This window comes from Rutilus rutilus (genome assembly GCF_951802725.1).
Source record: "Rutilus rutilus genome assembly, chromosome: 1".
Lineage (NCBI taxonomy): Eukaryota > Metazoa > Chordata > Actinopteri > Cypriniformes > Leuciscidae > Rutilus > Rutilus rutilus.
The window spans coordinates 57,323,875-57,351,792 of record NC_140209.1 but is presented as its reverse complement, the minus strand read 5'-3'; the positions used below and the strand labels follow the sequence as shown (position 1 = coordinate 57,351,792).

Below are 27,918 nucleotides of genomic sequence, written 5' to 3'. Positions count from 1 at the left end.
TCCAGCCTCTCCGGTCTTTTTAGCAGGACATCTTCAGTGCTCCGTTTTCTTTTACGGGATAAAGGACATGGCGACTGGAAGGGATGCTGTGGATTGCCTCTCGGTGATGGTGTTTGTAGGGAGGACAAAGATGGCGTAGGAGATGGTGGAATATGCAATGTTATAGGAAGTGGAGAGATGGGGGGTGGTGATGGCGTAACTGGTGAGGAGCTGTCCGAAGTTGTTGTCTCTGGAGGTGAAGCAGATGTTGAAGATGTTCCAGGTGACTGTGTGTGGCCATGGAGATATGATCATCTCTGGTGTTATCTTCCTCCTTAAAAAGGCAATAAGTAAAAAAAATCAATAAAAAGTCTTTTAAAAAACACAATGCTACAGAAATATAGAATGCCTATGTAAACACAATGTATTCAAGTTCCTCAGGCACATTACTATATACTTGTCAACACAGTAAAAGTATTACTTTGCTAATAACTTAAAAATTAAACATACAACTTAACTTTTAATTAAGTAATTACGTTATACAACATAGGCCTATCATACAATCTTACGCCTATTTACGTCAAAACAAAATTAAATTACCAAAAAAATACTAGTTAAATTCCTTAACTTTTAAAAGAGAAAAGGTAATTAAAAATATTGCTCACCTCAACTTGGAATTCCATATTGGAATCGTTTTCACGGTGCTTTACATACTGGGACAGCCAACTTAGTTCGTTTAAAGGAACACTTCGACTTTTTGGGACTTTAGCTTATTCACCGTATCCCCCAGAGTTAGATAAGTCCATACATACCTTTTTCATCTCCGTGCGTGCTGTAAGTCTGTTTGACGCACCCACCGCTAGCCTAGCTTAGCACAAAGACTGGATGTAAATGGCTACAGCTAGCATACTAATCCCAATAAGTGACAAAATAACGCCAACATTTTCATATTTACATGTTGTGATTTGTATAGTCACAGTGTGTACAAATAACAAGGTCATATGAGACACAGTCATTTTTTAAACGTTTAAATACTGGGAACTATTTTCTCAAGGCGAAGCACTGCTACTTGGGTGGAGTGATGAGCGCAGCACCCGAGAAGCGCCGTTCTGTCAACAAAACCAACGTGACTAACTAGTAGCGAACGTGATTCGTGATCATGGCTGACTTTGAGGAATTGTCAGAGGATTTTTATTTGGTATCAAACCAAGATCCAGAACCATATTGTTTTGAGCCAGAATACACAGACGAGGAGTTACAAACTTTGGAAGGTGATAGACAAGATGCCGAACAGACTGAGGTCGAGGGGAGAATCAGAACGGGAGTAGCCTGCTATTTCACAAACAAGGTCACTGTTTTCTCAAAAATTAAAACTGCCCATCCCCCCCTCAAATTCATTAGCAAGTTGAAGGCTACAGTCCTGAAAGTTACCTTAAGCGACGCTTATTTGTTACTGGGGCGATAGAGCGCGTTTGTGACAACACAATACTAACATTACAGGGGATACATGGAGCCCGGGAACAACTGTAATGGAGGATAAACTGATAATTAATTGGGTTCTGTCCAGCCAAAACAAACTTTGTTACTACTCAATTATTTTTTCTGCTTCTATTCATTAATGAACTTTTAACATAAACAAACAAAACACATTACTGAGTAGCAAACTTTTTTTTTATTTTGTTATTATTCCAGTGCAAACATTGTGGGCTCTCAGAAAAACATAAGCATACTTTCCACCATAGGCTATATCTCACATACAGGGGGGGAAAGTTTAAAGTTGATGAGATACTTGTGGTCTCTCCTGCTGGCGTACAATAGACTGGGTGTCAATGTCAGTGTTAGTGCAGCCAATCCTCATGAGCTGAAACAGAACGTCATCGCTGATCCTGTTTCTCTCTTTCGACTTTATATGTTTCATTGTGGAGAAGTTGCTCTCGCAAATGTACGTGCTCCCAAACATGCTGGCCATTGACAGTGCAAAATCCCTGAGAAGTGGAAAGCGGGACTCTGGTAGTAAACTCCAAAATGAAACTCCCCTCTCACTACGCTTTGCTTGAAAAAACGGGTCTGACTGAATTTCGCAGAGTTCAAGCTGCAACGGTTGCTCGCTTTCAGCAGCAGAGAGGGGGTCAGTGAATAATGCTATTCGTGGCTGCATGGCGTGGAAATCATGGAAGCGGCACTTAAACTGCTGCTGAGGTGTTTCGATGTCGGCTCTGTATTTGTGAAAAATGTTCTCGCATTCAGGGACATCTCTCCGCATCTCTTCACAAGAGGGAAAGTGTACACATTTTTTACGATTGGATGAAAATCCTTCTTTGAAAAGCTCTAATTTACGCCGAAATGCATTCATGTGTGCGTAAAGGTCGGATACAGTTTGGCCTCGCCCCTGTAACTGTGTGTTCAGGTGATTGAGGTGTGAGGTAACATCCGTAAGGAAGGCCATATCGCAAAGAAATTCTGTGTCTCTGAGTTTTCGGGTGTAGGCACTTGTATCGCCTCGAACACTGTCCTCCAAAAACACAGGAAGTTCGGTGCGCAACGCAAAAAAACGCTCCAGACACTTTCCTCGGCTCATCCATCTAATCTCGTTGTGCATTTGTAAATCCCCATACGCCGTGCTCACTTCATCCAAAAAAGCTACAAACCTCCTGTGACTGAGAGACCTATTCCCTCCTCGGATGAAATTTGTAACTTTAGTCACCAGATCCATAACGTGACTGAAGTTAAGTGTCTTGGCACAGAGAGCCTCCTGTAGAATTAAAATAAAGATTAGATTCAGCGCTAAAATCTACACATCCTGTCATATTAATCTCATAAGGCCGCCCATATTCATAATCATAAAAAGTGAGCTGAAGATAAAACAACTCACCTGATGGATGATGCAGTGCAGTATAGGACAGTCCATCCCACTCTGTTGGAGGAGCCCGACGAAACCATTGTGTTTTCCTTGCATCGCAGGTGCCCCATCAGTAACGACGGCTGACAGCTTGTCAAAGCCACCATAGTACTCATTCACAACACTGTTAACGGCGTTGAAAATATCCGTCCCTTTAGTAGTGTTGTGCAACGACACCAATTTTAAAAGTTCTTCGTGTACAACAAATGACCTGTCATTCGTTCTAGTGAAAATCAGTATCTGGCTAATATCCATCACATCTGTGCTCTCATCCAACGCTAATGAGAAGTATTTGCAGTCGTGCATGACTTGTTTCAGTTTGCCATCGACGTGATTATGGATGTAAAAAATTCTGCGTGTCACTGTGCGACGGGACAAGGAGACAGTTTCAAAGTTTTTAGCCATATCCTCGTCTCCAAATGATTTGGCCATTTCCATTGCATACCTCTTCACCATTTCGCCATCTGACAAGGGCTTCTTGGCTTTAGCAAGCTCCAGTGCCACAGAGTAAGACGCCTTGAGGGCAGACTCCTGTGTGGATGTAATTCTGGTAAAAATACTCTGTTGTTGATTGAGCTTCACTTTCAGGTCAGCTATAACAGCGGACCTAGCAGCTCCGGTGTACTTTCCATATTTTTCCCTGTGTGTGGTATTGTAATGGCGACTTAAGTTGAAATCTTTGAATACTGATCTTGTTTCCAAACACACTAAACACATACTGTAGGTCTACCTTTGAATTCTGTAAACAGATAATCTGTTTCCCCTCTCGTCTGAAAAGTACGATTCTCTTGATCCAGTTTTCTTTTTTTACCTCTCATGGTTCTTTCTCTTCATCGTTGACTGTAGTGAAGCAGGTCCGACTAAGTGTTTTGCATAGGAGGCGCCCTCTATCGGTATACTGTATCATTACCATTTGGAATTTGTTCAGATGCGGTAAAACCCGTGAAAACAACATTTCTATGGTATTTGAAAATTGCCCCACGGGCCGCAGTGAGTGAGGAGGCGGGCCGCAAGGTGCCCATCCCTGCTCTAAAACATCTCACTGTTACTGATTTATCGTGCAGCTCAAAGCATTATGGGTAAATCTCTCTACAGTCTATTCTGAAACATCAACACAGTTTCACTGATCCAGAATCAACATAAAACCCAGGATAGAGCGTCTGAGTGAATGTGGTCTGGACTGTGTGGATGAGGCTCATTGTGTCAGAGACGCTGTAGAAGGACAGAGTTCCTACACTGTGATCCACATACACTCCTATTCTTCTGCTGATGGGCTTTACAGGGAGAACAGTCTTTATGTCATTGTGTTTGAATGAGTAACTGGAGGAAGAGCAGGACAAACTCCAGGACTGATCATTATGTCCAAACACACACTCAAAACCAAATCCCTTCCTGCTGATGCTCTTATATGACACTGATATAAGCACATATTCACCACTGCACTCAATCTCCCAGTAACAGCGTCCACACACACTCTCTCTACACAACACCTGACACCACTTATCAAATCTGTCTGGATGATCAGGATACGACTGTTGTGTGTCAGTGTAAGTAATCACTCTGTTCCTCTCAGACAGACTGAGGTCTTTATTCACTGTGTTCAGATCCAGAGTCAGCTGATGGGAATCTGATGGAGAGAAAACACATCAGAATCAGGAATTATGAATCTGTCTGATCTTTTAATGTATCTGAACAATGTATCATCAGTGTCTCAGTACAGCTGATCAGATATCCTGTGCAAATCATCATTTACATGATTAATTATAAAACTCTTCTATCATGTTAATTTCTCCTTCTACAGGAAGAACATGAACACATTCAGTGAGTTTTTCTGCTTGTTTCTCAGTGACTTACATTGTAGGAAGTCATTCCTGGTCTTGGGATTCATGTTGGTGAATGTGACTGTGGAAATAAACAGACATGAACAGTGTGAAGAGAAATTACAAGATAAAATACATCCATTTCTAAGACGTTTCTAATCTGATATTAGATGATGCAGGACTCACTTCTGAGAACAGAAGAATCTCCAGATGCCTCATATATAAAACACACGTATGGGATTCCATCCTAAATTTCAATGGATTTCAATTTCAATATATACATAAGTATTTATTACTTCTAAACCATCAAGGGATGTTTGTGGCTGTTCTGTAGAGTTGATGCACTTGCTCACGTTGCACTTGAATTAAAGATGAACTGTGTAGCGTTTATAGGTAACAATCGTAATTAGGTCATATATGAAATATTAGCTCGAGCAATATTCAAATTTGGGGAAATATTAAAATCATAACTCATAGTCATAATTCATAAATTTCACATATGCGATTACATTACCTGCTAATTATCAAAAATATTTCGTTCTGTAACTGGTCTCTCATCAGTCATTCGACCAGCGAATACTTTGATTATACCCGTTAAGAAGGAATATTTATATTATCAAACCTCAGACAAATTCTCTCCTGGCCGTGGATGCAAATTGCTGGGTTTATGAATCAAAATAAAGAGCTAGTAGCCAGATCTTATCGCAATTTCATTGACAATTACATTGGTGGGATTGTAACACAGAGTCAGTCAAAGTATAAAAGATTTATTTAATCAAAAATGACACACAAAGGATTATATGTATATAGGAAGTAATATAGGCTAATCTACGTACGTAAAATTACACAAGACACACGAACGTTTAAACAAACAAACATAAACATGACTTGATCAGAATGAAAATAGGAAGAAAGTGAGGGAGAAAGTATGGTAATTCACAAACAGAACCTTTTAAGAGACAACTGTGAAAGCCGCTTCGAGAGAGATCATTTGATACGTTACTTGCGATTCTGTTCCTTTGTCTGTGTGAAGCTGGGCTTCGGGACCACGTGCGTATCTTGGCTGGACCGTGTCTCATCGATTTGTAGGCTTGCGTTTCGCGTGAAGTTCTTAAAACTTACTGATCGTAACATTACCGAGAGGTACGGAAGTCTCTTCCCGGTGCGGGAAGGGCGAGAAAACTTGGTTACAGGACGAGACTGGATTTCTACATCCGCGGTTGGTTTGGATGAAGGCCCTGTGCCTTCTCTCGCTCCGCTGCCCTTGGTGCAGGGAGGGGTGAGAGTGCAGAGTTCAGAGTTCGGAGTCCCGAGGGTGAGAGAGTATGAGCGCAGAGAGAAAAAACGTCTGCTTGTGTTGTGGTTTTTAAAGCAGCGCGGGGTAACGCCCCGTTTGATGACGGGACCCAATGAAATCTTTCGGTTCTGAGGCGGGAGCGTTTCATTGTTTGTGAAGGAACGCCTCTTCTGATCGTACACAGAAAAATGCATTAAAACTTTAATACCACCTTATGTCTAGGAATAAACATTTTGTGCGGAATATAGTTTCTATCTCTGTATAAAGAAGCTCAGTACGATCCGTAAGATATCACACCCGACATTAATATCAGTTAATGAAACAGATACATCTCAAATGTATCAACACACGTGTCCATTACATCTGCAGAGGTGCATAAATCTCAATTTATCCCATCACATCCCATAGACAAGAAAACTACATAAAAACATTTTGATAATGATTCATGCGTGTGTGTGTAACTTGTATTTTAGGAGTTTCAGAGCGGTTTGGTGTGTGTGTGTGATTCAGAGTGGGTTTTCTCTTGAGATCGGAATGTCAATAATGTCTTTGAAGCTCACACTGTGGAAAGGGGGAAGTGGGTCGTAAAAGGGATTCAGTTACAGAGTCTGCCCAGTCTGTGGGACTTAGAAAGTGTTTTCACTTTTAATTAGTATATAAATTAAAAGTCCATTTTTACCCATCGAGCCATAGTCGTTACAACTGTGATTTAAAAATTGGGATGCGTTTAGGAAAATTATTTGCTTTATAAATCATAGGAACATTTCAGAAACTGTTGTACGTTCACATTTCGGATCATTCTACACACGTCTGTATAAACGAGGCGCAGGACTTTACCTCTATCAGAGATCTTCTTGATCTCCTCTTCGCAGAAATCCTCCAGTTTGTCTCTCAGCTGACGGACAGATTCCCTCACGCCATCAAAAGAGGAGAGAGAACTGAAGGAAACGTCGGGTTCGTCTGTAGATTCAGGAGGTGCTGAGAGAGACTGGAAACTCTACAGAAAACAGAAATCAAAACTCATCATCTCCACACTTCAGCCAATAACCTGCACTATATCAGATCTGAGTGGCTCTTGTTGACTTCACTTCTCTTCAGTGACTCGCTTCAATCCAGCACTTTCACACAATCAGCACATTCTTCTCATATTCATCATTTAATGCTACAAACTCTAGTATTTCACACTTACACTCCTTGTGAAAAAGAAAGTACCGTACTTGTAACATAAATAATATACTTTAAAAATATATAAGTGCAGATTGGCTGTAATGTTTTCAGAAACTTAATTCCATGTTATTTGCAGTTAAATGAATGTGGTTTAGTTTAATGTTTTTATTAAAAGCAAATAGCTGATGTAACCGAGGCCCTGTGTGGCCCAGGTAAATTTAGCAAATGGATTTGAGATGATCAAATTAAGGAATAATGCCTGACTACGCCACCTTGGGAATTTCACCCAAAAAATCTAACTCACAAGGCTGACACAGGTTCCCTACCCAGTGGCAAGCAACGTGGAGACACAGGTATCAATCAAATACAAAAGTTTTATTATGATGACATAAAAGCATAAATTAGACAATCTCACACATCAATTTTAATACGGGCTTACATAAGTCACTTCAAATGTCATGGAGCTGCAGCCAAACTACAGGGAAGATGCTCCAATAATGAAGGATCTCACAATCTGCACAGCACACTCATACCATTAAAGAACCCCAGTGCACGCCACAAACCACAGCACACAATGAAGAAACACCACCACCATCTATAGAGGAATGGTCGCCCTGGTCAAGAAGGCCTGCAGCTCCTAGACAGAAAGAACTCAATACACAACTCACGCACACACGCACACACACACACACACACACACACACACACGTTAATACAATATATTGTACTAATTACACAACTGTAAAGGAAAAAACTTAAACAATACTTTACTCAAAATAAACTACAACAAATGAACAAACAAATGTTTCACAATATTATCAACCAAAAATAAATCAATTAACAAAAAATAAATTTAAATTAAGACAAAGGAAAAAATGAAATCAGCTTAAAGTCAAATAATCCAATTTCACATTATGAAAACTAAATCACAATACACAAGAAGAAACCCATAGCCTACTGAAGATTTGCAAAACCAAGATCAAACAAAAATACAAAACAAAATAACTGATAACCTAAATACAAAATAACCGATTTGAATTAAATAGACAAGGAATCCAACAAATTTAACAAAACTGAGTACCACACAAAATAAGGACACTCGAAGACGCTTGTTGGAACAGCACGTGTGCACACATATACAGTTCGTTGGCACGGGTCAAACACCACTGCGACCCAGAACACACACGGACTCAATGCAAGTCGACCATAGGACGAGACAGCGGTGCTGCCACTGTAAGGATGTTATTCATCCTGCAATCAGCGGAAGAACCATACAGTTAACATCCAATAATCTATAAAGAATACAAAGAAAACTATAAACTTACCAAGTGACAGCTGCGGGAACCGGGATATAGCTGTAGGTTTAATTATTCGGCCTATTTGCAACAGCCGCCACCCGTACACAAAACATCAACTGAAATAAAAAACAAATTGCGACTCGCACCACTTCCACGGCTGATAAGCGGATGTAATAAAGTCAACGCATACCTGGAGAAGGACAGATACAAACTCATAGCCATCAGCCGATTAGAGCAGCTGTGGCAAAACGGCGAACACGGAAGCGACCATAAACACAGCCGCTCTCCTTTACCGAGCCGAACCAGGCACGAGTCACGTTCAATCGCAACAGCGAAAACCACACCACATCCGGGAAATGACGCTCTGCCTAGGTGCATTCGACAATGGCTTTTATAGCCCGCACAATTGATGACATTAAAAATGTCCAGCCCAACCACTTAACTCAGGAAATCATGCCACAATCTACCCCTTGATTTTGTGTAGTCGCCCCGACGATAGCTTCAATTCCACGGCCTAAAAAGCGCAGAAACAGCACTAGAACCTATAGGGGTATCAGATACAGATTGTCCCACTGCCCGAGGGAGGCGGTGAACGTTAGGATGATAACCGGCCGTTGCTCGCCTCGACCGTCGAGCCCCGTCCTCCTCTGCAATAACATGGTTATGCACCCCCAGACCTACCGATACCTCACCGACCTGCCGTGTCCCCAAATCAGGTCCTATAGGCACTACAGGCGTTCCTCCCGTAGGTGCCACCAAACCAGCAGAGGACGATTCTAGATCACCTGACACTTCAGGGGCCGGAGGTAAAGGTGCTTGATGCTCTAGGGCCAAGAGCCCATCAAAGGGTAATCCCACACCACCTGGCTCTTTAGGACCCAGTGCCATGGGAGCCTGATGCTCTCTGGGAACCATCAGCAACCAGTCTGCCTCATCCAGCTCTTCATCCTGCACAACCACCTGCTGCGCCGGAGGACTATCCTCCTGCCTTTGCACAGGCAGCTCCTCCTGATTTCGGGCCTTCAATAAAGAACGATGAACATGCTTTACCTTATCTGGCTCATGCACTGGTACCACTGAGTAAACAGCCCCACCATCCTTCGGTGCCTTCACTATGCGGTACACTACGGAACTCCATAAGTCTTGAATTTTATTATGACCCCTCTTGCCAAGGTCCCTGAGATAAACCGTCTGACCCTCGACCAATGGGACATCCTGAACGTGCTGATCGTAATTAGCCTTTCGACGGTCTGCCGCTGCCTTTATACGTTCACGAGCCCCCTCAAAAGCAACCTGAAGCCTGGCTTGATGTTCTACCACCCAGTCATGTACTGTACCAGGTACCACATCCTGGACCCTTCCCAAAAGGAAATCCACTGGGAGTCTGGGTTCTTGCCCGAACATCAGGAGGTAGGGCGATTCACCAGTGGTCTGGTGGGGAGTAGTATTGTAGCAAAACAATACTTGTGGGAGGCAAGATACCCAATCCCTTTTCCTTGAAGCTGGGAGGGTACGCAAAAGATTGTGCAACGTACGGTTGAACCGCTCGCACTGGCCGTTACCGGCCGGATGGTACGGCGTGGTGCGAGACCGGTCAACCCGATACAAGTTGCACAACTGTCGCATTAGCTGTGACTCAAAGTTTCGACCTTGGTCTGAGTGAATTCGACCAGGTACCCCTAGCTTATAAAACCACTCCGTCACCAATACCCCCACCACGGTCTCTGCCCTCTGGTCCCGAGTAGGGACAGCCATACTGTATTTAGTAAAGACATCAGTCATTACTAATACGTTCTCTATACCTGTCCGTGATGGCTCCAAGATAGTAAAATCTATCGCCAGGACCTCATTAGGCCTGGACGCTAAAAAATGACCCATGAAACTTCGGGCAGGTGGCTGTGTGTCCTTAGCCACTTGACATCGTTCACAATGCCGACACCACTGGGCTATATCCAAAGCCATACCAGGCCAGTAACAGCGCTGCCTTACCAATTCTGTGGTCCGCTCAATTCCCTGGTGCCCATGCTCCTGGTGTAATAAGGTCAACACCTCACTACGCAGAGCATCAGGTAGTAATACCTGTAGAAGCTCTTCTCCCCCGTCAGGACGAAAGACACGACGATAAACCACCCCGTCCCGCTCCACCAGCCTCTGCCACTGACGGAGCAGGACTAAGGCTGGCTTAGAGAATAAACAACGCTCTTCACGACTGGGAAACATCCTCCGCTCCCAGAATCCCAAGACCTCCCCAAAAACGGTGTCTGCTCTTTGTAATGACCTTATGTCATCAACTGAACGACTTGGAAAAGCCATAACAGTTTCTTGGGTGACTGCTTGGGTGCCCAGGGTACCCACTCGCTCATCCATAACCTGTTGTAACTCCAGAAGTACATTGGTACCAAAACTCTTGCGGCCTAACTCACAATGCCTTGCTGGATCAAGTCTCGAAAGAGCATCCGCATTGCGATTACTTCTCCCCGACCTATACCTAAGTTCAAAATCAAAGGAGGCCAGTTGTGCGGCCCAACGCTGTTCAGGTGCACCCAGTTTGGCAGTTGTCAAATGGCTAAGGGGATTGTTGTCTGTAAAGACAACACACTTCTGCCCTATCAGGTACTCCCTGAATTTGTCAGCCATGGCCCACTTGAGTGCCAGGAACTCCAACTTCATGGAGCTGTAATTAGACATGTTCCTCTCAGTGGGCCGAAGACTGCGACTGGCGTATGCGATAGGCCGCACCCTACCTTCCTGCTCCTGGGAAAGGACTGCTCCCAGTCCAGCATGACTGGCGTCCACTTCTAGGATGAAAGGCAGAGAGAAGTCTGCATATGCAAGAACTGGTGATGACGTAAGCTTGCCTTTTAACCCTTCGAAACTCTGTTCGCATTGTTCACTCCACGCAGCCGCAAAACTCGAAGATGCTCGCTTTCTGGATTTTGGACCCGCAAACAAAGCCACCAACCTGTGAAGGGGTGCCGCCAGTCTTGCGAAACCTTCTACAAAATGGCGGTAATAGCTAGCGAAACCCAGAAATGAGCGGAGTTCACTAGCCGTTTCTGGGCGACGCCACTGAGACACTGCCTCGATCTTACTCGGGTCTGTTGACACTCCCTCCGATGAGATCACGTGCCCCAGATACCTAACCTCTTTCTGGAAAAAGAAACACTTCTCTAACCTCGCCTTCAACCCCTCACGCTCCAGCCGATTCAATACCACTTCCAAACGCATCAAATGCTGCTCTGCGGATGAAGAAAATACCACGATATCATCGAGGTAAAGCAGCAAGGATTGACCCTGCTGGTCACCGAACAGACGTTGCATTAGTCGTTGAAATGTGCTGGGGGCATTGCAGAGCCCAAATGACATCCGATTATATTCGAAAAGCCCAAATGGGGTGCAGAAGGTGGTTTTCGGCCTATCTCCCTCCACCACTGGGACCTGATTATATCCGCTGGCTAAGTCCAAGGTTGAGAACCAACGAGCCCCTGTCAACGCATCCAGTGATTCTTCGATGCGTGGCAACGGAAACGCATCCTTACGTGTCTTGGAATTTAACTGACGGTAGTCTACGCACATGCGCAGACCACCGTCCTTTTTCTTGACCAAGACAATCGGGGACGCGTAAGGGCTAGAACTTTCCCTTATCACCTGCGCTTCCAACAGCTGGTTAATATGAGCTTTTACAACGTCATATTCTGATGGAGGTATTCGACGATAGCGCTGCTTAACCGGAACATCATCAGAAAGCGGAATCTCATGTGCGATGAGGTTGGTGCACCCAAGGTCTCCTTCATAACCAGAGAACACTGACTGGTATCTCCGAAGCAATGCTCTAACCTGAGCTACTTCTTCACCTGCCAACATGGACAAATCCATGGCATCAATCTGATCCCGCACAGGGCTTACTGAAGGGGGCTGAGAATTAACAGTGGCTGTAGCGGACTTAACCTCAACTACATCTGTGGGCAAGCTGACTACCAAGACAGTGTTCAAGATGCCCAAGGTGTTATGTGGATACAACATAACATCTAAGGTGCTTACATTCACTACTGGTACATACGCAGTACCATTGGTCACACAGACCAATGCAGGAGCTGCAAACAAACCAGCAGGCAGTCCACCCTCAAGAGGTTCAAAAAGCACCGTAGTAGCCGCAAAATGCCTTGAACATGTGGTGGCCACCAATTTCATTGTGCCACCAGGTATACAACATACCCGGCGACCGCGTATCCGAACTTTACCATCGCGGTCCTTCTCAGGCTGGGTACTAACCTGACAACAATGCTGAAGGGCCTGAACCATAATGCTCGGGGCTTCTGACACGGATGGTACACTAAATAATGCACGGCCATGTTGGCCAAAGAGCTCCTGGTAACAGCGCCGGAGAACATTCATTCCCAAAACACCCGGAACTGAGATACTAAGTCCACCAGGAGGATCCTTGACCACCAGCACCCCACACTTTGGCACCAGCTTACCACAGAGCTCGACATCCAACTCTACATATCCAATATATGGTATCTCAAGCCCATTAGCGGCCCGAAGCTGTAACCACTGGCATGTTTTAACACTTTGTTCAAAATATTTGCGGAAACAACTTTCTGTAATTGTTGATACCATCGACCCGGTGTCAATCAAACAGGGTATCGAAACTCCATCGAACAAGGCGATAAGATTGGGGCATGACGCAATCAATGTATGAGCAGAATCAGGATGATGCAACACAGAGCCATTAGACTTCCCAACTGAACTGTGACTCTGCAGTCCAGTGGGTGCTAGTTTTCCGAACGCCGCGCAAAACGGATCTGTCCTCCCCCACCTGCGGAGTCAGTCGTGGAAGGCCCGGGGCGAGAAGGAACACGTCCACTATCACAATCCCTGGCAAAATGACCAGCTCGTTGACAACGCCTACATATTACTGGAGAGGGAGCACGTTCACTATCACAATCCCTGGCAAAATGACCAGCTCGTTGACAACGCCTACATATTACTGGACCACGGCGAGGAGAAGGGTTCCGCAAGCGAGAGCCCTGTAACTGGGAAAGCCCCTGCGCAAGTTGGCTTAACTGCTCTTGTTGCTGCTTTAACATATCCCTTAAGTCATCAAACTCAGACCTTGGGCTACTGAAATCTCCTTGCGACTTCCCTTGTACCCCACACTGAAGCCCATACGTTACTGGAAGTGACTGACTTCGAAGCCTTGCACCCCCTGGCATACCTTCCCGCTCCCACCGAATCGCTTCACTTCGGACGTCCAAAAAAGTACATGATGGTTGACGGCGTACCAATTGCTTAAGCTCACGACGCAACGCCGGATCCAAAACAAATTCAACAAATTGGTCACGCAGTAATATTTCAGCGTTTGGCATAGCGGTAGACGACTGTTGCTTAACTTTCTCCTGGAGGCCCATCAAAGAAAGGGAAAACTCTAACAGGGTCTCCCCTTCCTGCTGCCTCCGGGAAAAAAAGGCTTCTTGCAAAGCTACATATGACAACGAACAACCATACAATTCACGAAGTGCCCCAATTATTCTAGCTGAATCCCCCCTATCCATATCAGGGCGATGCCTAATTTCTTCACGAGCTTCCCCTTCTAAATGATCGAAGAGGAAGAAAGCTTGATCAGCCAATGACAAGCAACGGGCCCGCATACAAGCCTGCGCTTCATCAACCCATTCCTCAATACCTATACCGGATGTTCCACTAAATTTTGGGCATTTCCGATCCCTAGGCACAAAAACAAACCTATCCACTGAGGCAGCACCAGTACTGGCCAATGCAGGTCTAGCCATTGCTGCTGCAACATCACTATTATTAGTGGTACTAGTACCTGGAGAACTTACCGATGGTTGTTCCTGTCGCAGCCTTTCGTTATCAGCTCTTAATTGAATCACCAAGTCCCGCAACTCCTGCAATTCACTTTCCATTTTTAACTCAAACAACAAGTTAAATCACCTATAACAGAAAAATTTAGTAGGAGTAGGCCTACAGTTGAACATACACCGCTGTCTCGTCCCTACACAAAACAAACACAAAAAAAAGAATACCAAAGTCTCCAAGAAGCTGCCAAACAAAGAGCAGACCCTGCCGACTGCGCCAGATTGTAACCGAGGCCCTGTGTGGCCCAGGTAAATTTAGCAAATGGATTTGAGATGATCAAATTAAGGAATAATGACTGACTACGCCACCTTGGGAATTTCACCCAAAGAATCTAACTCACAAGGCTGACACAGGTTCCCTAACCAGTGGCAAGCAACGTGGAGACACAGGTATCAATCAAATACAAAAGTTTTATTATGATGACATAAAAGCATAAATTAGACAATCTCACACATCAATTTTAATACGGGCTTACATAAGTCACTTCAAATGTCATGGAGCTGCAGCCAAACTACAGGGAAGATGCTCCAATAATGAAGGATCTCACAATCTGCACAGCACACTCATACCATTAAAGAACCCCAGTGCACGCCACAAACCACAGCACACAATGAAGAAACACCACCACCATCTATAGAGGAATGGTCGCCCTGGTCAAGAAGGCCTGCAGCTCCTAGACAGAAAGAACTCAATACACAACTCACGCACACACGCACACACGCACACACACACACACACACGTTAATACAATATATTGTACTAATTACACAACTGTAAAGGAAAAAACTTAAACAATACTTTAACTCAAAATAAACTACAACAAATGAACAAACAAATGTTTCACAATATTATCAACCAAAAATAAATCAATTAACAAAAAATAAATTTAAATTAAGACAAAGGAAAAAATGAAATCAGCTTAAAGTCAAATAATCCAATTTCACATTATGAAAACTAAATCACAATACACAAGAAGAAACCCATAGCCTACTGAAGATTTGCAAAACCAAGATCAAACAAAAATACAAAACAAAATAACTGATAACCTAAATACAAAATAACCGATTTGAATTAAATAGACAAAGAATCCAACAAATTTAACAAAACTGAGTACCACACAAAATAAGGACACTCGAAGACGCTTGTTGGAACAGCACGTGTGCACACATACACAGTTCGTTGGCACGGGTCAAACACCACTGCGACCCAGAACACACACGGACTCAATGCAAGTCGACCATAGGACGAGACAGCGGTGCTGCCACTGTAAGGATGTTATTCATCCTGCAATCAGCGGAAGAACCATACAGTTAACATCCAATAATCTATAAAGAATACAAAGAAAACTATAAACTTACCAAGTGACAGCTGCGGGAACCGGGATATAGCTGTAGGTTTAATTATTCGGCCTATTTGCAACAGCCGCCACCCGTACACAAAACATCAACTGAAATAAAAAACAAATTGCGACTCGCACCACTTCCACGGCTGATAAGCGGATGTAATAAAGTCAACGCATACCTGGAGAAGGACAGATACAAACTCATAGCCATCAGCCGATTAGAGCAGCTGTGGCAAAACGGCGAACACGGAAGCGACCATAAACACAGCCGCTCTCCTTTACCGAGCCGAACCAGGCACGAGTCACGTTCAATCGCAACAGCGAAAACCACACCACATCCGGGAAATGACGCTCTGCCTAGGTGCATTCGACAATGGCTTTTATAGCCCGCACAATTGATGACATTAAAAATGTCCAGCCCAACCACTTAACTCAGGAAATCATGCCACACTGAGCTATGATCCAGTTCTTCTAGATCTCTGTTACCTGCAGGAACTGGATGTGATGGTGTGTGTGTGAAAGCTGCTCCAGCTCAGCGTCTCTCCTTCTCAGATTATTGATCTCCTGCTCCAGTCGCTCCAGTCGTCCTTCAGCTCGACTCACTGCAGTCTTTTCCTGATCTCTGATCCGCTGTGTCGCCTCAGAGCGGCTTCTCTCAATGGAGCGGATGATCTCAGTGAAGATCTTCTCACTGTCCTCCACTGCTGTGTGTGCAGAGCGCTGTTACACACACATCACAATCACACAGTGAGTTCAGTGAGTCCAAACTGAGACGTCTCACACTTCTCTTCTTCTCCAGACTCACCTTATGAGACTCCACAGCCTCTCTCAGCTGATGAAGATCTTTCTGTCTCTGCTGGATTCTCTGATGGATCTTCATCATCGTCTCCTTCAGCTGTTTCTGGAGGACAAACCAATAACAGGGAATGACACATAAAACTACTATAATAAGGGTTAAAGATCTAGCATTGTAAGTTTATACTGTAGGTTCAAACCACTGATTCATAGTTTCCTGAAATTAGATTATGAATGAATATGCAGGGATGGGCAGTATTTCAGATACATGTATTTAAAATACGTATTTGAAATACAAAATACTTTTTTGTATTTTGTATTTTAAAGCCTTTGGAAAAATTCAAATGTAATTTGTATTTAAATACATTTAAGGTGAGTATTTTTGTATTTTCAAAATACATAAAATACTTTTTGCCAGTCAACCTCTTTATCAGGGTATTGATTTTGTGCATCAACTAGTTCAGACACTAGCTCAGCATTGGATCAGCGATTCTTTTTTTTTTATATAATATGGTGAGAATGTCATGATCTATTCTACTTGTTGATTAAAGTTAAAATAGTGCATTATTCACTTCAGTTACCATGAAAGAATAAAAGTGCACAGACAAGTGGGAAAATAGTAGCCTGGGAAAACCCAGACAAACTTCCGGCAAATTTAGATTTGCTCTGCAAGTAGTCTGGCAAAGAGCTCATTCAAGCCGATTTCTAATCCGTCCAAATCGAGGCACCAATCAGAAACGTTGAGGCGGGCTTTACACGATGACGATCGCTCTGATTGGTTTTAGGTCTATCCAATTGCGCCCAGAGGCATTTGAGCGACGTCCGTTGGTGAAGCGCACCAACTTTTTTAAATGCATTATTATATGCAAATTGCAAACACATGAGGACAGTCTCCATGAAAGACCCACTGGCAGATGAACGTGCTACTACATTTCTCTCCGAAACGGTAGGAAATTAAATTAGATTTAATAGAGGATTTTAACTGTGACAAGATGATTGACAGGGCAGTTTACGTGACGGGATGCACGCGACAGATCCGTCCGATAAAGATGACGAAGTAGTATGTCCCAAAGCTTGCCTACTTTTTTGCTACACATTCAAAAGTAAATACCTTTTCTTCACAAAAAGAGTACATACTTTTATGGCATAGAGTAACTTAGGCGAATTGGGACGCACGATTTACACGATGACGATCGCTCTGATTGGTTTTAGGTCTATCCAATTGCGCCCAGAGGCATTTGAGCGATGTCCGTTGGTGACGCCCCTTTGGAAATTAGTTATTAATGAAGCTTTGCCAGACCATAACTCAGTTACTACTGAGAATGGTCTGGTTTTAACCAGGCTAGGAAAATAGCGTTAGCCAATCAGTCTTGACCGGTTGTTGATTTTTATCAACTAGCTTGTCAAATGTGTTTAAAGCATTACTGCATGTTAGGGCTGGGTGATATGACACTATCATAGTGATGATATAAAGTGTGAATTGATGGAACTTTTTCTAAATCGTTTACATAGATGGGCCTAATTGTGAGGTAAGCAAATTTATCCGTGCAGCTTTTAGTGGGCAGGAATTATTGGAACGTTGGAGTGGAAAAACAAACACTGATGAATGATACTCCACAAAAATCTTCAGCTTTTAGTTTTATTGTACATAAAAAATAATAATAAAAAAGGGGGAAATAGTGTCAAATTAATCTAAATTAATTCTAAATTAAATATCTACTTTCTAATTTGAATAAACTTATAGAAACAAATAAACTTCACACAAAATAAACATAAAATTACTTAAAAAGAGTTTGAAATTCAGTGTATGCTGTGGAATCAAAACTGATATTGAGAATTGTGAAAACATGATATTGTTACTGTGAAGTAAAATTGAGGTCATATCGCCCATCCATATTCTTTGCTAGATATTAGAAAATGTTCCCACAGTTTTACATACAGTATGAATATTTTAATAGTGTTCCACAAGTAATAGACTACATTGTAACCAGAAATAAGTATATAAATGGCTGCTATTTTCCATAAGTTTATTTGTAATTGCCAGAAAGAAAGAAAGAAAGAAAGAAAGAAAGAAAGAAAGAAAGAAAGAAAGAAAGAAAGAAATAGATGAGGTTAGGAATGAAAAGTCAGTAGGCCTATGTAGTTTCTTCATTCACTGTGACCTATACCTGCACTGGATGGCCAATTTCACATGTATTTTCAAAATACATTTCCATGTATTTATGCCCATCTCTGTGAATATGAAACTGAAAATGTCAGCAGTATTTCATCAGTGCCTAGTTTTATATGAATACTTCACCCTAAAGTTTTAATTCTGTCATCATTTACTCTCCCTCATGTCGTTCCAAACCTGTATGACTTTCTGTCTATTGTGAGACACAACAGAAGATATTTAGAAGAATGTCTCAACTGTTTACAGAGGCCAAATAAAATATGATGACACAATCTCATTGGTTCTTGCATGTCACATGACTAAACATAATGATGTCATCACACAAGCATCAGTGAAGTTTGATGTTTTTGATGTCATCATATTTGATTTGTGCTCTGCGTACATGAGTTGATCAATGATTTGATTTGTTAATCAAAATTGGTCCTTTAAAAAAATAAGTGCTTTAAAAAGTGTATGTAAATAATATACTTTCAAATAATATACTTAAGAGTGAACTGAACTAAGGGCCCTCTTTTAACGATCTTAGTGCATGGTCTAAAGCGCAAGGCACAAGTTCACTTAGGGTGTGTCGAATCCACTTTGGATTTAAATGGTAATTTAAATTTTAAATGGTCGGCGCACCAGGCGCATGGTCTAAAAGGGTTGTCCCTATTCTCTTAATGAGTAATGAGTGTGTTTTGGGATTTACGTGAGTTAAACCAATCTCATTGAGTCTCATCTCCCATTCCCTTTAAATGTCAGTTGTGCTCGCACCATGGCAGATTCACTATTTACATGACGGAATTTGATAGTGGAAAGACCGAAGCCGTCTCCAGAGCGCAAACAACTGCTCGTGTGTGAGGTTAAAGTGCACAAGCAGACCATCTACGGGACAAGCCGGATTCCTCCATATCTTTATATACACAATAATAATCTTTTACATTGTAATCCTTTTATTTTAAATATTTGGCATGTTTGTGTGCTGCTGTGCGTCCCTGTGTGTTTAAAAAGCAGAATGTACATGCATTGTGGATTCGCCTATAGGCGCACATTACTAACACGCTCATTAAATAACAAAAATAAATAAATAAATTTTGCGGCATTGACTTTAGGGGCCCTATTTCAAAGATCTGAAATGCAAGTATCAAACGCAAAACGCAAGTAACTTTGTGGGCGGATCTCAACGCAAATCTAAAATGGGTTGGTCTGAAGTAGCTGCATTACTCATAGGTGTGGTTTGGGCATAACGTGAAATAAACCAATCAGAGCGACATCTCACATTCCCTTTAAGAGCAGGCGCGCTTGTTCCTTGGCGGATTGCTATTATACCGGCGGATTTGCCAGGCGCACGCCAGGAACGGTTCACAGCCGAGGAGACCGACGTTCTCGTCAGGGCCGTAAAAGACAGAGAAGTGACAATGGGGATGGGAGAAACCCACCCAAATTAGCTTCAATTAAACAGGCGTATAATAATTTTGGTAAATGTGTAAGCAGGATTTATGCCTATTTTTTCACATCTTCATGGACACAACAATGATGCGCCACTGAAAACGCGTCTACATTTGCTATTTAAACAACGTGGCGCAGGACGTGAAAATGATAACTGCGTCGGACTGAAACTTGCAGAAAACACTTGCATCGCGCTTGGCGCTGCATTGCGCCGGGTGTAAGATAGGGCCAGTAGGCTAATGTTTACAGACATGCATGTTAATTGCCATTAAATTAGCATGTATTATAGTTTAAATTTATATTTAAAGCAATTAGCTGATAGCCGAACTTAACAGTGATTTTTTTCTTCATATGTAATTTCATAATTCTATTGTTTTTAAAATATAGTTAAGGTATATGTACAGACTAAAATATACTGTAATAATGTTGTATATTAAAATATATATTAACTTTAAATATATTGAATAACACACTACAGTTGTAATTATAATCAAGTACTTTGGTCAGTCAATACATCAAAATAAGTGCACTTCTTTAAATCATGACAAAAGAGTCACATTGAAATATTAAATATTATTAAAATGCATTTTAAAGTAAAACATTTAATTTAACATTTTTACAAATTGTATTTATTAACAGTCATGACATTTTACTCTCTTTAAGTGCACTTAAATGGCATTTCACTTCATTAATATTATATTATCTGCAAGTACAGTTTTTTTTTTTTTATATATACTTTTAATTTGAAGTACACTACAAGTGCTAAACTGTAAGTTAATACAATTAATCGCACTTCTTTTTTAAACCACTAGTTGTTAAGATTACTTTTATGCTTTTTCTCCTTTTTGGAGCTTGAAACTTTTGTACCCAATTGACTTTCAATGTATAGAGTAAAACAGATGAGACATTCTTAAAAATATCATCTTCACAATCGACAGAAGAAAGTGAGTCAATCCGGTTTGGGACAACATGAGTAAATGAGTTAGTAAATGAAGACACTTTCATTTCTGCGTGATCAATCCCTCTCAGTTCATACCTGTGTCTCTGTCCTCTGTGCTGCAGTTGATACAGTTTTGTGGTTTTTATGTTCATACTCTTTACACCGCAAACAAATGCATTGTTGATCAGTGACACAGAACATTTCTAGCTCTTTATCATGTTTACGGCAGATCATGTCCTGCAGTCGTCCAGTGGCATCAATCACTTTGTGTGGTTTACGAGAGTGAAATTCCTCATGACGGTCTAAATGAGTTTGACAATAAGATTCCTGACACACCAGACAGGACTTGACGGCTTTGTATTTTCTTCCAGTACAGACGTCACACTCCACATCTCCAGATCCAGCGTAACAGTCAGCAGGAAGTTTAGTCTTCTTCAGTTTCTCCACCATTTCAGCCAGAATGGTGTTTTTAGCTAAAGCAGGTCTTGGACTGAAGGTCTGTCTGCACTGAGGGCAGCTGTAGACTCTCTTCTCATCCTCCTGATCCCAGCAGCCTGTAATACAGATCTTACAGTAACTGTGTCCACAGGGAATAGCCACTGGTTCCTTTAGGAGATCCAGACACACTGGACACGTGAACTCATCCTGAGAAAATCTGGCTTCTGCCATTTTACTGTGTGAATACAGAGAGACACAAACACACAACAGCTCAACAACACTTCAGTTTCTGTTTCTCTGAACTGAGGAGCTGAAATAGTTTCCTGGTTCTGTGTTTGAGTGACGTGTGTAAAATAGGCGTGTCTGTAAAGCAGCTTCCTCGTTCACACACACTTTACTGCTGTGTTTACTGTATGCGTCCTTCAAGTGGAGTCATAATTACGGGTTCCGAGCTCATGAATGACAGAGCAAATATTTAGGCTACTCACGAATGCATGTTTCTATATATTGTGTCAAAGTAATGTCAATATGTAAAATTTTTACAGTTCTAACTTCTAAGATAATACAGATCTTGCTAGCTAACATCGTGTATTCATTTAGGAAGAAACAACGAGCTCATTAACCCTTTTCCCACCAGAGTCTTTAAAACTATTTTTTTATTTAAAATGATTTTCACAAAACTTTCATGGCCCCCAGAATATTTTGTTGAATGAATATATGAACATAGGCTACAATATATCAAAATAAATAACAGAATCTCTGTAGCTTTAGGCATTCTTTTTTATCAACACTTAAATGTGGGTAAGTTTCATAAAAACAACAACATTTTAAACAAAAAGCTGAGAAAATTGTGTTTGTTTTCAAAGACTACAACGTGCATAAGCAATGCTTTTATTCAGGAGATTCTGTACTCTTTCAAAAGATGTGTGATAGCGCCCCCTACCGTATAACAGGGAAAACTGGAAAAGTCTGTCATTGGCTGGGAAAGAGTTAAAGCAATTATTACAAGTTGTGATCATAATGATTACAATATATAGAAAATTTGGCAGTTTTGTATGTTGATTCAGAGTTGGCATCATCTGATGTCCTCGCAGGGGTTGGCGTCCTCTCTTCACAAGTGTTCGATCATCTGAAATCTTCATAAGAGGCTGGATCCAAACTGGAGCTGGCGTACTCAGGATCCCGAGGTAAAAACAGAAAAGCAAATTAAAAATAATCAGCGGAGCTTCTGTTTCAAGTAATATATAATCATGTGCTTTTGATCTGATATAACCTGAGTATAAGGTTATGAGGTGCATTATGTGAATGATTGGATAAAGAGATGTGTCTTTAATCTAGATTTAAACTGGGAGAGTGAGTCTGAGCCCTGAACATTATCAGGAAGGCTATTCCAGAGTTTAGGAACCAAATGTGAAAGGCTCTCCCTCCTTTAGTGGACTTAGATATCCTAGGTACTACCTGAAGCCCAGAGTTTTGTGATATTAAAGAAAGTGATGGATTGTAGGGTGATAGAAGATCAGTTAAATACACAGGACCAAAACCCCTTAGGGCCTTATAGATCAGTAGCAATACTTTTAATCTATACAGAACTTAATAGGTAGCCAGTGTAGAGATGATAAAATTGGGGTTATATGGTCATATTTTCTTGCCCTGGTAAGAATTCTAGCAGCTGCATTTTGGAATAAATGTAGCTTGTTTATTAAGGATGCAGGACAACCAGCTAGTAATGCATTACAATAATCCAGTCTAAAGAAACTTACTTTTCTGCATCAGAAACATATAACATGTTTCACAGCTTAGCAATGTTTCTGAGGTGGAAGAAGGCTTTTGTAAAATGAAATATGATTTTCGAGTTTTCACCTGGTCGTGATGAAATATATAACTAAGTATCATCAGCATAACAGTGGAAACTAATGCATGTTTTCTTACAAGTATCAAACGCAAAACGCAAGTAACTTTGTGGGCGGATCTCAACGCAAATCTAAAATGGGTTGGTCTGAAGTAGCTGCATTACTCATAGGTGTGGTTTGGGCATAACGTGAAATAAACCAATCAGAGCGACATCTCACATTCCCTTTAAGAGCAGGCGCGCTTGTTCCTTGGCGGATTGCTATTATACCGGCGGATTTGCCAGGCGCACGCCAGGAACGGTTCACAGCCGAGGAGACCGACGTTCTCGTCAGGGCCGTAAAAGACAGAGAAGTGACAATGGGGATGGGAGAAACCCACCCAAATTAGCTTCAATTAAACAGGCGTATAATAATTTTGGTAAATGTGTAAGCAGGATTTATGCCTATTTTTTCACATCTTCATGGACACAACAATGATGCGCCACTGAAAACGCGTCTACATTTGCTATTTAAACAACGTGGCGCAGGACGTGAAAATGATAACTGCGTCGGACTGAAACTTGCAGAAAACACTTGCATCGCGCTTGGCGCTGCATTGCGCCGGGTGTAAGATAGGGCCAGTAGGCTAATGTTTACAGACATGCATGTTAATTGCCATTAAATTAGCATGTATTATAGTTTAAATTTATATTTAAAGCAATTAGCTGATAGCCGAACTTAACAGTGATTTTTTTCTTCATATGTAATTTCATAATTCTATTGTTTTTAAAATATAGTTAAGGTATATGTACAGACTAAAATATACTGTAATAATGTTGTATATTAAAATATATATTAACTTTAAATATATTGAATAACACACTACAGTTGTAATTATAATCAAGTACTTTGGTCAGTCAATACATCAAAATAAGTGCACTTCTTTAAATCATGACAAAAGAGTCACATTGAAATATTAAATATTATTAAAATGCATTTTAAAGTAAAACATTTAATTTAACATTTTTACAAATTGTATTTATTAACAGTCATGACATTTTACTCTCTTTAAGTGCACTTAAATGGCATTTCACTTCATTAATATTATATTATCTGCAAGTACAGTTTTTTTTTTTTTATATATACTTTTAATTTGAAGTACACTACAAGTGCTAAACTGTAAGTTAATACAATTAATCGCACTTCTTTTTTAAACCACTAGTTGTTAAGATTACTTTTATGCTTTTTCTCCTTTTTGGAGCTTGAAACTTTTGTACCCAATTGACTTTCAATGTATAGAGTAAAACAGATGAGACATTCTTAAAAATATCATCTTCACAATCGACAGAAGAAAGTGAGTCAATCCGGTTTGGGACAACATGAGTAAATGAGTTAGTAAATGAAGACACTTTCATTTCTGCGTGATCAATCCCTCTCAGTTCATACCTGTGTCTCTGTCCTCTGTGCTGCAGTTGATACAGTTTTGTGGTTTTTATGTTCATACTCTTTACACCGCAAACAAATGCATTGTTGATCAGTGACACAGAACATTTCTAGCTCTTTATCATGTTTACGGCAGATCATGTCCTGCAGTCGTCCAGTGGCATCAATCACTTTGTGTGGTTTACGAGAGTGAAATTCCTCATGACGGTCTAAATGAGTTTGACAGTAAGATTCCTGACACACCAGACAGGACTTGATGGCTTTGTATTTTCTTCCAGTACAGACGTCACACTCCACATCTCCAGATCCAGCGTAACAGTCAGCAGGAAGTTTAGTCTTCTTCAGTTTCTCCACCATTTCAGCCAGAATGGTGTTTTTAGCTAAAGCAGGTCTTGGACTGAAGGTCTGTCTGCACTGAGGGCAGCTGTAGACTCTCTTCTCATCCTCCTGATCCCAGCAGCCTGTAATACAGATCTTACAGTAACTGTGTCCACAGGGAATAGCCACTGGTTCCTTTAGGAGATCCAGACACACTGGACACGTGAACTCATCCTGAGAAAATCTGGCTTCTGCCATTTTACTGTGTGAATACAGAGAGACACAAACACACAACAGCTCAACAACACTTCAGTTTCTGTTTCTCTGAACTGAGGAGCTGAAATAGTTTCCTGGTTCTGTGTTTGAGTGACGTGTGTAAAATAGGCGTGTCTGTAAAGCAGCTTCCTCGTTCACACACACTTTACTGCTGTGTTTACTGTATGCGTCCTTCAAGTGGAGTCATAATTACGGGTTCCGAGCTCATGAATGACAGAGCAAATATTTAGGCTACTCACGAATGCATGTTTCTATATATTGTGTCAAAGTAATGTCAATATGTAAAATTTTTACAGTTCTAACTTCTAAGATAATACAGATCTTGCTAGCTAACATCGTGTATTCATTTAGGAAGAAACAACGAGCTCATTAACCCTTTTCCCACCAGAGTCTTTAAAACTATTTTTTTATTTAAAATGATTTTCACAAAACTTTCATGGCCCCCAGAATATTTTGTTGAATGAATATATGAACATAGGCTACAATATATCAAAATAAATAACAGAATCTCTGTAGCTTTAGGCATTCTTTTTTATCAACACTTAAATGTGGGTAAGTTTCATAAAAACAACAACATTTTAAACAAAAAGCTGAGAAAATTGTGTTTGTTTTCAAAGACTACAACGTGCATAAGCAATGCTTTTATTCAGGAGATTCTGTACTCTTTCAAAAGATGTGTGATAGCGCCCCCTACCGTATAACAGGGAAAACTGGAAAAGTCTGTCATTGGCTGGGAAAGAGTTAAAGCAATTATTACAAGTTGTGATCATAATGATTACAATATATAGAAAATTTGGCAGTTTTGTATGTTGATTCAGAGTTGGCATCATCTGATGTCCTCGCAGGGGTTGGCGTCCTCTCTTCACAAGTGTTCGATCATCTGAAATCTTCATAAGAGGCTGGATCCAAACTGGAGCTGGCGTACTCAGGATCCCGAGGTAAAAACAGAAAAGCAAATTAAAAATAATCAGCGGAGCTTCTGTTTCAAGTAATATATAATCATGTGCTTTTGATCTGATATAACCTGAGTATAAGGTTATGAGGTGCATTATGTGAATGATTGGATAAAGAGATGTGTCTTTAATCTAGATTTAAACTGGGAGAGTGAGTCTGAGCCCTGAACATTATCAGGAAGGCTATTCCAGAGTTTAGGAACCAAATGTGAAAGGCTCTCCCTCCTTTAGTGGACTTAGATATCCTAGGTACTACCTGAAGCCCAGAGTTTTGTGATATTAAAGAAAGTGATGGATTGTAGGGTGATAGAAGATCAGTTAAATACACAGGACCAAAACCCCTTAGGGCCTTATAGATCAGTAGCAATACTTTTAATCTATACAGAACTTAATAGGTAGCCAGTGTAGAGATGATAAAATTGGGGTTATATGGTCATATTTTCTTGCCCTGGTAAGAATTCTAGCAGCTGCATTTTGGAATAAATGTAGCTTGTTTATTAAGGATGCAGGACAACCAGCTAGTAATGCATTACAATAATCCAGTCTAAAGAAACTTACTTTTCTGCATCAGAAACATATAACATGTTTCACAGCTTAGCAATGTTTCTGAGGTGGAAGAAGGCTTTTGTAAAATGAAATATGATTTTCGAGTTTTCACCTGGTCGTGATGAAATATATAACTAAGTATCATCAGCATAACAGTGGAAACTAATGCATGTTTTCTTATAATATTACCAAGGGGCAGCATGTTTTTGCAAATAGCAGAGGGCCTAAAACAGACCCTTGCGGGCTGCGGCACTCCATATTTTACTGATATTAACTTGGATATTTCCCCGTTTCAATAAACAAAATGGTAAAATTCTGTAGGATTGAGTGCGAAACAAACACAAATTAATCTTCCAGGTGAATTGTTCAAACATAATTCCACACAGAACTCAACATTATAGACACCAAATCACCAACCCCAGAGCCATAAAAGAAGGCTCCTGCCAGTCTACCTAACCAACGGAAACCCTCAGCTAAAAACTTTACGGCCATGCAAGCTTCAAAGAGATGAGCCAAACTAAAGGAAGAACTTGTCAATGTGAGATTGCTTGGAAAAGAATGATTGGCTCAGAGATGGCACAGCTCAGTGCTCGATCAAGATAATAGCAGAAGCTGCTCGACCCCCATGACAGAGATACAAAACAGACCATCTTCTTCTTAGGACCTCTGAATGACCAAACCAGAGTTCTAATCTCATCAAACCACAAGAACTGAGATTTTACCTGTAATACATAAAACCATCCCAGAACAATTTTCGATGGACTTATAATCAAACATCATGCAACTACGTAATTCTATGTTGTTTCTACAATATATGTGTGTATCTAATATGCTTAGATGCCATATAAGTCATTTAATGGTTATTACTGTTAGATGTTTGAATGAAAGTGTGTTGTGTTTCATATCAGTATGATCGTATGCTCTTGATTCAAAAGATGGCTTGATTGAAATCTGTGTAAAATGTTTCGTATTCTTGTAATAGTAATAATGTCTAAACTGTGGCCTCTTTCCTCTCTGCTAGAGCTTAGAGAGTAAGGGGATCACAGATAAGCTTGATTTACGATAAGAAGTGAAGAGAACGCCACCTCCTAAATAAA

The 27,918-nt window shown here is 41.1% G+C and overlaps 1 protein-coding gene across 3 annotated transcripts; it reads right to left on the bottom strand.

Moving 5' to 3' along the window:
* Nucleotides 1-622: 622 nt before the first annotated feature.
* Nucleotides 623-26,992, bottom strand: LOC311286445 (general transcription factor II-I repeat domain-containing protein 2B-like). Of its 3 annotated transcripts, none has more exons than XM_084402668.1 (7): nt 21,115-24,714; nt 16,488-16,583; nt 16,169-16,402; nt 6,833-6,992; nt 4,733-4,780; nt 2,852-4,505; nt 623-2,731 (listed from the first exon to the last, which is right to left on the bottom strand). In XM_084402668.1, the coding sequence occupies exons 1-6, from the start codon at nt 21,685-21,687 to the stop codon at nt 3,988-3,990; spliced, it is 1,629 nt and encodes a 542-aa protein (XP_084258794.1). In that variant the 5' UTR covers nt 21,688-24,714; the 3' UTR covers nt 623-2,731; nt 2,852-3,987. The 3 variants fall into 3 exon arrangements, with proteins under 3 accessions (XP_084258794.1, XP_084258795.1, XP_084258793.1); XM_084402669.1 differs by lacking the exon at nt 21,115-24,714 and adding an exon at nt 24,732-26,992 and having other exon boundaries at nt 624-2,731; XM_084402667.1 differs by lacking the exons at nt 4,733-4,780; nt 6,833-6,992; nt 16,169-16,402; nt 16,488-16,583; nt 21,115-24,714 and having other exon boundaries at nt 636-2,731; nt 2,852-3,979.
* Between the last annotated feature and the right edge of the window lie 926 nt (nt 26,993-27,918).